Raw genomic sequence first — 13,522 nt, forward strand, 5'->3', positions numbered from 1 at the left:
TACACTACAAAGTTTCCCAATAGACTCTATATACACTTCTAACAAAAAAAAATCACCAAAAATACAATTTTTGAAAGATCAACTTTGAAATCTATACAGGCCAACTAAATCTACAAATCAACCATATACATATAAGATTGATTGTGGTTAGCTGAATATTATTAGACTTATTGTGCCCACAAGAAAGTTTACGATGACGATGCAGGATGACGATGACACTGCAGGATGGAGATGACGCTGTCGCTGGACGACAGACATTTTGTCACTACTATGTTTTTTCCTTTACTTCATTACGTGCAAGCAAAATCAAAGAAAGCTTAGAAAGAACTCCCATGTGGTGAGAGTATTGGAGACGCATTAAATATAATTCGAAATTACTTAGCTGAAAACTAATTATGCAAATCAGATTTGAGTGTAAAACTAATGAGGTCTGCGCAATGTAACAGAAAATCTATGTTTCCAAGTTTAATTGAAATGTGATTAGAACCAAAAAATTATGAATTATTATGCTTATTAGGGAATTAATATGAACAGATTTTTACCCCAAACTAATTAGGTTTGTACATTGTCCTAGAGCATCTTTGTACTAAGTTTCATTGAAATGGAATAATTAGTACGTTAGATATTAGAGTGAAAGCATAAAATTGGTTAATTATGCAAATTAGGTAATTAATATGTACAGATTTTAACCCACAATTATCCAGGTCTGTCTATTGTCCTACAGCATCCATGTACATTCATTGGTATGTGATCCATGTACATTCATTGGTATGTGATGTTTAGTACCTGAGATATCAGAGTGAAAGTTGGTTAATTATGCAAATTAGGTAATTAATATGTACAGATTTTAACCCACAATTATTCAGGTCTGTCTATTGTCCTACAGCATCCATGTACATTCATTGATATGTGATGTATAGTACCTGAGATATCAGTGTGAAAATTGGTTAATTATGCAAATTAGGTGATTAATATGCACAAATATTTACCGGAAACTAATTGGGTCTGCATAACTCTAGATTCATTGAAATGTGATGATTAGTACTTTAGATATCAGTAGAAAAGCTGAAAATTAATTATGCAAATTAGTTAATTAATATGCACAATCATTTACCCTAAAACTAATCAGGTCTCTGCATAGTCCTAAAGGATCTATGTACCAAGTTATATTGAAATGCGATGATTAGTCCTTGAGATAGCTGTGGAAAAGCTGAAAATTAATTATGCAAATTAGGTGATTAATATGCACAAATATTTATCGGAAACAATCAATCTCTGCATAGTCCTTGAGTATGTAAATACCAAGTTTCATTGAAATGTAATGCTCACTACATATATCAAATGCTGAAAATGAATTAATTATGCAAATTAGGTAATTAATATGTACTGATATTACCATAAAAACTATCAGGTCTGTGCAGTGTCATAGGACATCTATGTACCAAGTTTCATTGAAATGTGATGATTAGTACTTATATCAAATGCTGAAAATTAACTAATTATGCAAATTAGGTAATTAATATGTACTGATATTACCATAAAAACTATCAGGTCTGTGCAGTGTCATATGATATCTATGTACCAAGTTTCATTGAAATGTGATGATTAGTACTTGAGATATCAGTGGAAAACCCGAAAATTGACTAATCATTATGCAAATTAGGTAATTAGTATCCACGGATTATTACCAAAAACTAATCAAAACCTAGCATTAGTTCAGAGCATGTATGTACCAAGTTTCATCAAAATCGAATGAGTGGTTCTTTAGATATCAGTGGAACAGTCATAGAACAGCTAAAAATTAGCTAATTATCATGCAAATTAGGTAATTAACGAGCATGGATTTTTACCAAAACCTAATCAAATCTGCGCATTGGCCCAGAGCATCTATGCACCAAGTTTCATCAAAAACCGATGTATGGTTCTTGAGATAGCAGTGGAACAGTCGGACACACATACACACACACACACACACATGCACACACACAGACACACACACAGACACACAAACTGCAAAGACTCCCGTTATGTGCTTCGCACATGGGAGTCAAAAAACGAATATTGTTCAAAAGACACTGAAGCGATATTTGTACAAGGTTTGCTTGGTGAATGGTTATTATATGTAAGAATCCTTATTCAGCATTCTGTAGACATAATAAACCCAAGACACAAATGCAATGTTAAACTCTTTGCGGTATGGATTCCAGGTGATAGTGGCATACAATGAGTGCATTATAGGCATTAATGGTAAAGAAAAGAGAACATTGTATACTCACAGCAGCAGTCTGTCGTTGCCATTCCAGTCGCCTGACTGGTGCCGAGTCTAATGCTGATAAAATGGCGAGATAGGAATTGAAATTATTTAAGCGGCGTAGATGCTGTAAATAAAAAAAAAAACCATGTAAAGATACACATTAAAGAATATGGTTGAGGTTATTATTAAATATATGACAAATTTCTAATGTAATATTTGTTAATCGTCCTACCACTGTAAAATACTTTATTTTCCCCCACAATCACCTATACCAACAGCTCTGTCTGACATCTTCGAAGTGTACAGGTCAAAGTTCAAATGTCACACTAATAGTTTTATGTTTTTTACGTGAAAAAATTAGGTTTCAACCAACTAAGCTCATACCTTCATTATCTTTATAAATTTGCCAACCAGTTTTTCTCTGTCCTGTGCTTTCTCTTGGATAAGAATAACTGACCGACACCTTAAACAAAATCAATAAAACAATATTCCTGTGATTCTAGTCGAGCAAGTGAAATCAAACAGATAATTTATTCATGTTTACCAATGCATCTTATAGAAGAATAGTATATAATGTGAACATTTCAAATTTATGCTACAAAATTTGTGATTTTGTTTTACTGAATAATATAAAATCATGACAAGTCATTGAAAATGACACAGTCCCCGTTAAGTTCTCTTTGTGCTCGTCATATAAAATGCGGAGGGGTTGTCGCGAGCGTGTCCTTGAAACTTGAGTTCCAAGTGGCGTATACAACAGATTGTTTATTTACATCAAAACATGTGTTTCATGTCATAGTAATATGGCCAAAATAAAAACAGCCGTTATTCAGCCATCTTTGATCTGATTATGAAACACACTGATATGTATGATGTATGTGCCAAATACGAATGAAAATGGTACATAAATTGTGGAAATATAGTAGTAAGGCCAAAAAGTCAGATGGCTGTCAATCGGCCATCCTTGACCAGATTTTGAAACAAATTGACATGGACATGCATCTTAACATGTATAAAGTACATGTATGTGCCAAATTTGAATGAAAACTGACAGAGCACGTCCAAGATAATGCATAAAAAAACAAAAACAAGATGCCTGCCAGTCGACCAACTTTGATCCAATTGCAAAATAAATCGTCATGGACATGTATCCTAACATGTATAATCTATGTACCAAGTTTGAATGACAACTGACAAAGCATGTCCAAAATACAACATTTTCAAAAAACAAGATGGCTACCAGTCGGCCATTTTGAATCGAATCGCTAAACCACTGCATGTGCATGTCCCACATAAGGTACTAGGCACATGCAAAGAATGAACGAAATCGGTCCACAGGATTCTGAAATATGACATTGGATAGACTGACGCACGGACAGACGGACGCACGGACAGACGGACACACGGACGGTCGGACGGACAGACTCAGGAACTCACGGACGGTCGGAGACATGTATCCTAACATGTATGATCTATGTACTAAATTTGAATGAAAACTGGCAAAGCATGTCCAAAATACAACATTTACAAAAAACAAGATGGCTGCCAGTCGGCCATCTTTGATCCAATTGTGAAATAAATCATCATGGACATGTATCCTAACATGTATAATCTATGTACCAAGTTTGAATGAAAACTGACAAAGCAAGTCCAAAATACAACATTTTCAAAAAACAAGATGGCTGCCAGTCGGCCATTTTGAATCGAATCGCTAAACCACTGCATGTGCATATGTCCCACATAAAGTACTAGGCACATGCAAAGAAAGAACGGAATCGGTCCAAGGGATTCTGAGATATGACTCCGGACGGACACACGGACGCATGGACGCACGGACGCGCGGACACACGGACACACGGACGGACGGAGACCGAATTATAAGTCCCCATTTTCGGACTTCGTTCGAACGAGGACTAATAAAGGGTTTTAACTCTGTGCTAAAAATTCACTTACCAATATGACATTTTATTAAAATGATCCGTAAATATGGTTAAATTAGGGCTCAGTTCTTCAGACTGTTCTTTGGCCCAAAGAAGTACTTCAGGAATCTGCAAATATAGGATGGAGCACATAGCTTACTTAATATATCACCATCTGAGCACACCTAGCTTACTAAACATATCATCATCTGAGCACACCTAGCTTACTAAACATATCACTATCTGAGCACACATAGCTTATTAAACATATCACCATCTGAGCACACCTAGCTTACTAAACATATCACCATCTGAGCACATCTAGCTTACTAAACATATCACCATCTGAGCACATCTAGCTTACTAAACATATCACCATCTGAGCACATCTAGCTTACTAAACATATCACCATCTGAGCACACCTAGCTTACTAAACATATCACCATCTGAGCACATCTAGCTTACTAATCATATCACCATCTGAGCACACCTAGCTTACTAAACCTATCACTATCCGAGCACATCTAGCTTACTAAAAATATCACCATCCGAGCACATCTAGCTTACTAAACATCACCATCTGAGCACACCTAGCTTACTAAACATATCACTATCTGAGCACATCTAGCTTATTAAACATATCACCATCTGAGCACATCTAGCTTACTAAACATATCACCAACATATCACCATCTGAGCACATCTAGCTTACTAAACGTATCATTATCTGAGCCCATTTAGCTTACTAAACATATTATCTGAGCCCATCTAGCTTACTGAGCATATAACCATTTCAGCCTATCTAGCTTACTAATCATATCACTATCTGAGCACATCTAGCTTACTAATCATATCACCATCTGAGCACATCTAGCTTACTAAACGTATCATTATCTGAGCCCATTTAGCTTACTAAACATATTATCTGAGCCCCTTCTAGCTTACTGAGCATATAACCATTTGAGCCCATCTAGCTTACTAAACATATCACTATTTGAGACCACTTAGCTCACTCAATATGGCATTTACAAAACATCATAAAGTATACATACCTCAATAGACTGAAATAACTTGGCATCCAGAATTGTCATCTGTTCAGCCAATTCAGGAGCAGAGAAATCAGTTAAACTGTCTCTCCTACAAACAAATACAAAATATTTGAACCTTTATTCTTCCAAGAACAAATTTCATCAACGATCACAAGGATACTGGTTTACAATTTAGTCAAACGAGTTTGAACAAGACAGTCAGTGGGGAATTATTGGTCATTAGCTTCAAAAATAATGAGAAAATAATAGTAAAATTTGTGAAAAATGTTGAAGTTATGGGGTAAATTTAATGGCATGCAAAAAAAAATCAAAGAAAGCTTAGAAAGAACTCCCATGTGCTGAGAGTATTGGAGACACATTAAATATAATTCGAAATTACTTAGCTGAAAACTAATTATGCAAATCAGAAAATTAATATGACCAGATTTGAGTGTAAAACTAATGAGGTCTGCGCAATGTAACAGAAAATCTATGTCTCCAAGTTTAATTGAAATGTGATTAGAACCAAAAAATTATGAATTATTATGCTTATTAGGGAATTAATATGAACAGATTTTTACCCCAAACTAATTAGGTTTGTACATTGTCCTAGAGCATCTTTGTACTAAGTTTCATTGAAATGGAATAATTAGCACCGTGAAAACTCCAAAATTTCGACCCCTCTAAAAATTTGACCGCCTATTTATTTGCCGGGTTTCGGTGTTTTATTCACCTCCAAATTTTCGACTCCACTAAAAATTGCCGACTCATTCTTATTCGAAAATTGCGACCAGTTTTAGTTTTCCCCCAAACGAAAAAAAAAACGATGTGAGCGTTCAAACGGGACCTTCCTCAAAGGCATGAATCCGGGTTTCTGATTGACTGAGAGATTTTTATTTTATTGGTAACGAAAATATATTCTAAATAAACGAAGTTTCAAATAAAAACGAACACAAAAATCTCGGCATGCTGCGTTTCTGAATTGTTGATTATTACTGTACTCAGTAGTGATTATAATAATGTACACAAAATAAATTTGTTGAATGGTTATGAAATACAAATAAAAGTCAACTTAGTTTCATCGTAAGCGAATGATTCCGATCTCGTATAAACGTTTGATGCTGTAGGATATCCGCCATGTTCTCTTAGGTCAAATAGGTCAAATCGCTAATTAACCAATCAAAAAGCTGGATGATGCGAAAACGGCATGATTTTTTTTAAATAAAAAAATTAGTTGTTTTTAAAAAATAAACTGGTCATCTGAAGAATAATTTAACATTGTTCACAGTGATAACAGCTCATTCTCGAAAGGAAGCTTACCCGCTCACGCTAGTCACGATAAAAATCATACACGTGTACTCTTGAATAGACAGACGTCAATGACTACGGTAAAACTTAGACTCTATTTTAGCCGGCAGGATTGATTGAAATGTCCGAAAAATGACGCCAAAATACACCTTAAAAGTCCCATTTTATTTTCTTAAATCCCATTATATTTTTTAATCCAAGGGCGAATTTACGGCAGAATTTGGTCCCTCAAATCACCGGTACGGTGCTCAAATAAGGGACACGTGAGCTTTGATTCTAACCGGATACATTGCACTGGGTCGGGGAGATCGTTTGCTAAACTTCCATGTATCTTTTGTCCAATGGGTACCTGTACTTCGAACATTCGCAAGTTTTCCTAGGTAGTGCGAGACAGCTTTGTCTTTTGACCTATTAGTTTTGTGCTGACCTCTTCTCCGCGTCTTGATGTTTTGTTTTGCTTGTCATAATACTCACTGATTGATGACTTTGTTTAGATTTTGAGTTACAACTCGGCCACGACCTTTGCTTTTACCGTGAAACATGAGGAAGTTTACGTCAATTGACGGACATTGCATTTTTTAAAAACTAATGAAGCACACTGTCTATCATCCCCATTTTTTTTTGCTGATTTCTATTCTGAAAAATTCGACCGTCCGAAAATGCACCTTAATTTTGACTCTAAAAACACGTCACATTTCTAACACAAATTATTTAAAACCAGTCGAAATTTTGGAGTTTTTACGGTACTTTAGATATCAGTGTGAAAGATTAAAATTGGTTAATTACGCAAATTAGGTAATTAATATGTACAGATTTTAACCCACAATTATTCAGGTCTGTCTATTGTCCTACAGCATCCATGTACATTCATTGATATGTGATGTATAGTACCTGAGATATCAGTGTGAAAGTTGGTTAATTATGCAAATTAGGTGATTAATATGCACAAATATTTACCGGAAACTAATTGGGTTTGCATAATTCTAGATTCATTGAAATATGATGATTAGTACTTTAGATATCATAGAAAAGCTGAAAATTAATTATGCAAATTAGGTAATTAATATGCACAATTATTTACCCTAAAACTAATCAGGTCTCTGCATAGTCCTAAAGGATCTATGTACCAAGTTTCATTGAAATGCGATGATTAGTACTTGAGATACATGTGGAAAAGCTGAAAATTAACTAATTATGCAAATTAGGTGATTAATATGCACAAATATTTATCGAAAACAATCAATCTCTGCATAGTCCTTGAGTATGTAAGTACCAAGTTTCATTGAAATGTAATGCTAACTACTTATATCAAATGCTAAAAATTAATTAATTATGCAAATTAGGTAATTAATATGTACTGATATTACCATAAAAACTATCAGGTCTGTGCAGTGTCGTATGACATCTATGTACCAAGTTTCATTGAAATGTGATGATTAGTACTTGAGATATCAGTGGAAAAACCGAAAATTGACTAATCATTATGCAAATTAGGTAATTAGTATCCACGGATTATTACCAAAAACTAATCAAAACCTAGCATTAGTTCAGAGCATCTATGTACCAAGTTTCATCAAAATCCAATGAGTGGTTGTTTAGATATCAGTGGAACAGTCATGGAACCACTAAAAAATAGCTAATTATCATGCAAATTAGGTAATTAATATGCACGGATTTTTACCAAAAATTAATCAAATCTGCGCATATGTTCAGAGCATCTATGTACCAAGTTTCATCAAAATCCAATGAGTGGTTCTTTAGATATCAGTGGAACAGTCATAGAACAGCTAAAAATTAGCTAATTATCATGCAAATTAGGTAATTAACGAGCATGGATTTTTACCAAAACCTAATCAAATCTGCGCATTGGCCCAGAGCATCTATGCACCAAGTTTCATCAAAAACCGATGTATGGTTCTTGAGATAGCAGTGGAACAGTCGGACACACATACACACATACACACATACACACATACACACATACACACATACACACATACAGACACACTAACTGCAAAGACTCCCATTTTGTGCTTCGCACATGGGAGTCAAAAAATGATTGCTTGTAAAAAATGAACAACAGAAAACCAGAAATATTGTTTTTAGGAAAGTCCTGTATTTCAGTGCATTCTGTACTATTTATATTTCATCTGTAACTGTTCAGTTGTTAGGGATACGCTAAAATCCGGTAGCACTTTCACATGCAAGTGTAGATGTAAACAATTGGCAATACTGTGAGTCATGCATACCCTAAGTTAAAAGATTCATTGTAGCGACCATGAGCAACTTTTATGTTTTGAACCTCATTATAAGGTGTGTGTGTGTGTGCGTGCGTGCGTGTGCTTGCGTGCGTTTGTGTGCGTGTGTGTGTGGAAGGGGGAGGTTAAGCTCCTATAGTTAAGGTATAAAAGGGATGCATCCCTGTTTTGATTGAGTGAATTTTTTGACAAAAAAGCATCATCAACACATGTTTTTTGATCCAGTTTTCAACTGGCTGCAGAGTACTTCAAAGCGAGTACATCTCCCACCTCTCTGTACTACACATGAAAAATAACAGAGCAGTTTAGTTCACACACTTTGTGGACAGTGTTAATTTACATTAACTTACTTTAAATGTACAACTAAACTTGACAATGGTTGTGATACTTTGACCTCATTCTTCTTATTCTTAATTCGTATCAGTAATTTATCACGTAATACCTTGGCCAAATAAAGCTCACCATCACATAACAGTTTAAAAACTAAGTCTGTTAATATTTCTATAATATCATCTTCAATCCGACCTCTGAAATTAAACAAACGTGAATGTTGAAATACAACTGACAATCTAGGTTCAAGGTAATTCAGAAAGTAACATCTGAACAGAATTATGAGTAACTGCATCAAATAGCAATCAAGGATTATGAACAATGACATAAAATCAAAATCTATTTTCAAGGTAATTCAGAAAGAAACAGATGACCTAGACAAAAAGTACAACATAGAAATTGTGGCTAATGTCGCAAACAGACAGACTAGCAAATATTGAACACATGTACTTACATCAGTTCATCCGCAACTCTCAGCAGCAAGAAAAAAGCATTTTTACTTGCTCTTTTATACTTGACATCGGCCATTGGACGGAACTTGTCATACTTGGAAACAGTTAACAAAAACATAGTGAAACTAAAGAAGCCTTGCCTCAGACATTATGCATTATTTTAACAACTTTCTCAAAATTATTAAACAATGAGTGTTACATTTGATGTCAATTTTGAATCTTCCTACATTTTAGGTCATCTTTGCCAGCCAAATTTTAACTATAATATATTCTCTTGAATATGCATTCGGGAAGAGTGAAAGGTCTTAATTTGGTTCTATAATAGGCGTCACGAAATGTTGAAAAATTAGTTAATCAAAAAAACTGTTCACATAGTAAAAAAAATACTATTAAATATATATATATATATATATAAATAAATAATGTAATATGCATTTATTTTTTCAATTTTGTTGGTAACGAAAATTAATTATAATTATAGAACCTCAATTAATGTGGGAATATGATTTCTAATTCTAACGTCTGGATATGCAATGAGATAAAACACTTAGAATGCAGACAAAGCTGATATGTCTTCAATTGCACAAACTAATTACGATATGATTTCTAATTCTCCCAACATCATAATATGCAAATGAATGACACAATTGGAACACACTGACAAAGTCAAAATATCTGGTATGTCACACAAGCTAAGGTGCAAAAAAACCAAAAAAAACAAATTGATAGAATCAATTAGATTTCAGGACTGAAAGTTGTATGAGACCAAATTTTAAAACAAACAAAAATATTATTGATGTAAAGATTCGAGTATACCCAGCACCTTCTCAACAACAAATTATCATTTGCCTCTAAGACTGGAAAGGATATCTATAAAGTAACTTGTTGATGAGTTCTTCGGGACTAATAAAAGTCCTGTAAGTCGTTAAAAAGGCTTCTCTGAACACAAAATCTGAAATTAAATATAAATTAAAATTACTTATGATTAAAATGTTTTACTTACTCTTGTTGACATTTACTAGTTTCCCTCAATATTGGACCCAGAAACCTAAACGTGTTTTGTTTATTCTCAACGTTTTCTATTTTTTTCAGAAAGAGAGGAATTAACAGAAAATTTAATTATTCTGATTTTTGAAGTATATTAAGTGTCACATGATATGATATGCCGTGAACCAGTACGGTTACTCAGCAGCAGCCATCTTGAATTTTAAACTGAAATAGTACTCTATTAAAGGAGGTGGTCAAAATCAAACCAGCGGTTTCTGGCCAAGTATCAGCGGAGCTCCAGGGAAAAGAGGAAAACAAAGAACCACACAGAATTTTCACAAATCTAGCTTCAAATTTTTAGAATTATCTTTTTTATTTATACTCTAAATAATTAATATCTCATCACCTAACCACAATCTTAAAATTAAATGCAAGTGAAAATAAATGGTTTTACAGTTATTATTGTTAGTGTACCGGTACCTTTTCCTGCACCAGCAGCATGTACAATAAGAGCTTCCACCGAACCACCACGTACATCTGGACCATCTTCTGTCTGAAACGTACACAAATATTAGCATTTCACTAAAACGATGTAATGAATATGTTTGGATCAATAAACAAGTCTCAGCAACAACAATGTTGGGGTACTGCCACAATAAAACTTGGAGCATTCAGAGAGGGAAGGGGGGGGGGGTAGGGGCATGCGCATGAGCTTGGGCTTGGGCTTGGGTTCACAATGTCTTTTCTGACCAACAACCATCATAATTTGAAATGTTGCATAGTGAAACCATACCTACCTTACACCCATTTTATAGAGAGATGTCTGCCTAAATTTTAAAGCAAGAACATGTTCAACCTGACTGGGAAGCCAGCGAGTTAGCCATAGCCTAGTCTGATGGACATGAGGGTTGGGCGAGCCTGTCTTTGGGTGTATGCTTGGGTGATTTACCCAATAGCTAATGATATTTAATGTTTAATACCTACACAGTGGTCTGACTGAGCAAGCAGTAATTCTTTCTGGTTTTCAATCATGAAATTATCACCATTTGAGCTTCCCACAAGGCCAGACTTGTAATCCTGTGTCAGTAGTGATAAGTCACCCTGTAAATTCACTGTCTTCACGACAAGAAGCATCAGGTGTACTGGATCTACACACTACTGAATGGTGCCAATTTAGAAGCACAGCTGACATATGTTATCAACAGAATTTTTTCTAGTACATCATGAACCACGGGGAATGGTGGGAACGTATATACATCCAGATTATATTTACAAATGCGAGATGGTCAAGATGAAATGACACATACCATTTGAGCTTAAAGTTTCTGGCAAAGGTGAATAGCTCTATCAGGGGTGTTGCCCACAGAGGAAACAGGCTGTTTACTAGTCCTGAGATACTGGTCAGTCATTCGTCAAGTACAGGTACCTCTCTAACATCTACCACAGGGGGAAGCATATACTTAATACTGGTTTCATGGAAATCAAAAGATGTCTAACATACACCACAGAGGGCAGCATATACTTACAGGTTTCATGGAAATAAATAGATGTCTAATATATACCATAGATGGCAGCACATACTTACTGGTTTCTTTGGAATTATTAGATGTGTAACATCTACCACAGAGGGCAGCACATACTTACTGGTTTCTTTGGAATCAATAGATGTCTAACATCCAACAGATCCAAGGTTTTCTCTTCTGTATCCGATTTACTTTCATTTCTGTCTGCATCACTGCCACTTAGCGCTGTATTCTCTTTACTGAAATCAAAACAAGTTTTTCAATGTGAAAAGAAAGAGAGGTAGAAAGAAGATTCAGAAGATGTCATAAGAGGCAAAAGCTTCACTGAAGGCATCAGACCGCCGAACGAAAAACAAAATCGATGTGAGCGTCCAAACGTGACTTTCCCTGAAGGCGTGAATCCGAGTTTCTGATTGACTGGGAGATTTTATTTTTAAATAATTGTTCTCAAAAACTAAAATGAGCATGTGAAAAATAATTTAACATTGTTTACAGTGATAACAGCTCATTGTCGAAACGAAGCTTACCCATTCACGCTAGTCACAATAAACATCATACTCTTGAATAGACGTCAATGACTACAGTAAACTTAGACTCTATTTTAGGCGTCAGGAATGATTGAAATGTCCAAAAATGACGCCAAAATACACCTTAAAAGTCCCATTTTATTTTTTTCTAAATCTCATTCCGAATTTACGGCAGAATCTGGTCCCTCAAATAAGGGACACGTGAGCTTTGATTCTAACTGGATATATTGCACTGGGTCGGGGAGATACAAACTTTCACGTATCTTTTGTACTTCGATCATTCGCAAGTTTTGCTAGGTGGTGCGAGACAGCTTTGTTCGTAACCGAACAAACTCCATTTACTTCAATGAAACAACTGACAATGCTAAAATAAATTGCAGAGGTACCCTAAATTTAATTGAAAACAAGCAAATAATTTTCATGAAAAATAAATCACAGGGAGAGGTAATTTGATACATTAACAACTCTTTTGACCTATCTATTAGTTTTGCGCTGACCGCTTCTCCGCATCTGATGTTTTGTTTTCCTTGTCATAATACTTACTGATTGATGACTTTGTTTTGATTTTGATTTTTTAGCCTACAACTCGGCCACAACCTTTGCTTTTACCGTGAAAAATAGGGAAGTTTACGTCAATTTGACGGACATTCCATTTTTTTAAAACTAACGAAGCACACTGTCTAGCATCCCCATTTTTCTCATTTGCTGATTTCTATCCAGAAAAATTCGACCGCTCGAAAATGCACGTTAGTTTTGCACTCTAAAAACATGTCAGATTTCTAAAACCAATTATTTAAAACCGGTCAAAATTTTATAACTTTTACGGTATGTGCTGGAGCTCTCTTCTTGCAGGTGACCGTCGCCGGTAGTACAACAGCATGTTTCGTACGTGCATCCATGTGACTGTCTTAGAAAATCCCTGAATAGCGCGCACC

At 35.1% G+C, this 13,522-nt stretch overlaps 1 protein-coding gene across 1 annotated transcript in view; it reads right to left on the bottom strand.

Annotated features, from left to right (window-relative positions):
- The window catches only part of LOC102804221 (rap guanine nucleotide exchange factor 1-like), a 42,670-nt gene that overhangs the window by 9,548 nt on the left and 19,600 nt on the right, over positions 1-13,522 (bottom strand). The window contains exons 10-18 of the mRNA XM_085492424.1: positions 12,182-12,299; positions 11,018-11,090; positions 10,421-10,502; positions 9,553-9,645; positions 9,119-9,295; positions 5,227-5,311; positions 4,208-4,302; positions 2,639-2,717; positions 2,277-2,378 (exon numbers count right to left, since the gene is read on the bottom strand). Coding sequence (XP_085348550.1) covers positions 2,277-2,378; positions 2,639-2,717; positions 4,208-4,302; positions 5,227-5,311; positions 9,119-9,295; positions 9,553-9,645; positions 10,421-10,502; positions 11,018-11,090; positions 12,182-12,299 — 904 coding nt within the window. The remainder of the gene's footprint in view (positions 1-2,276; positions 2,379-2,638; positions 2,718-4,207; positions 4,303-5,226; positions 5,312-9,118; positions 9,296-9,552; positions 9,646-10,420; positions 10,503-11,017; positions 11,091-12,181; positions 12,300-13,522) is intronic.

Source organism: Saccoglossus kowalevskii, chromosome 17, assembly GCF_978046115.1.
Source record: "Saccoglossus kowalevskii chromosome 17, keSacKowa6.1, whole genome shotgun sequence".
In the NCBI taxonomy this organism is placed as follows: Eukaryota; Metazoa; Hemichordata; class Enteropneusta; family Harrimaniidae; genus Saccoglossus; species Saccoglossus kowalevskii.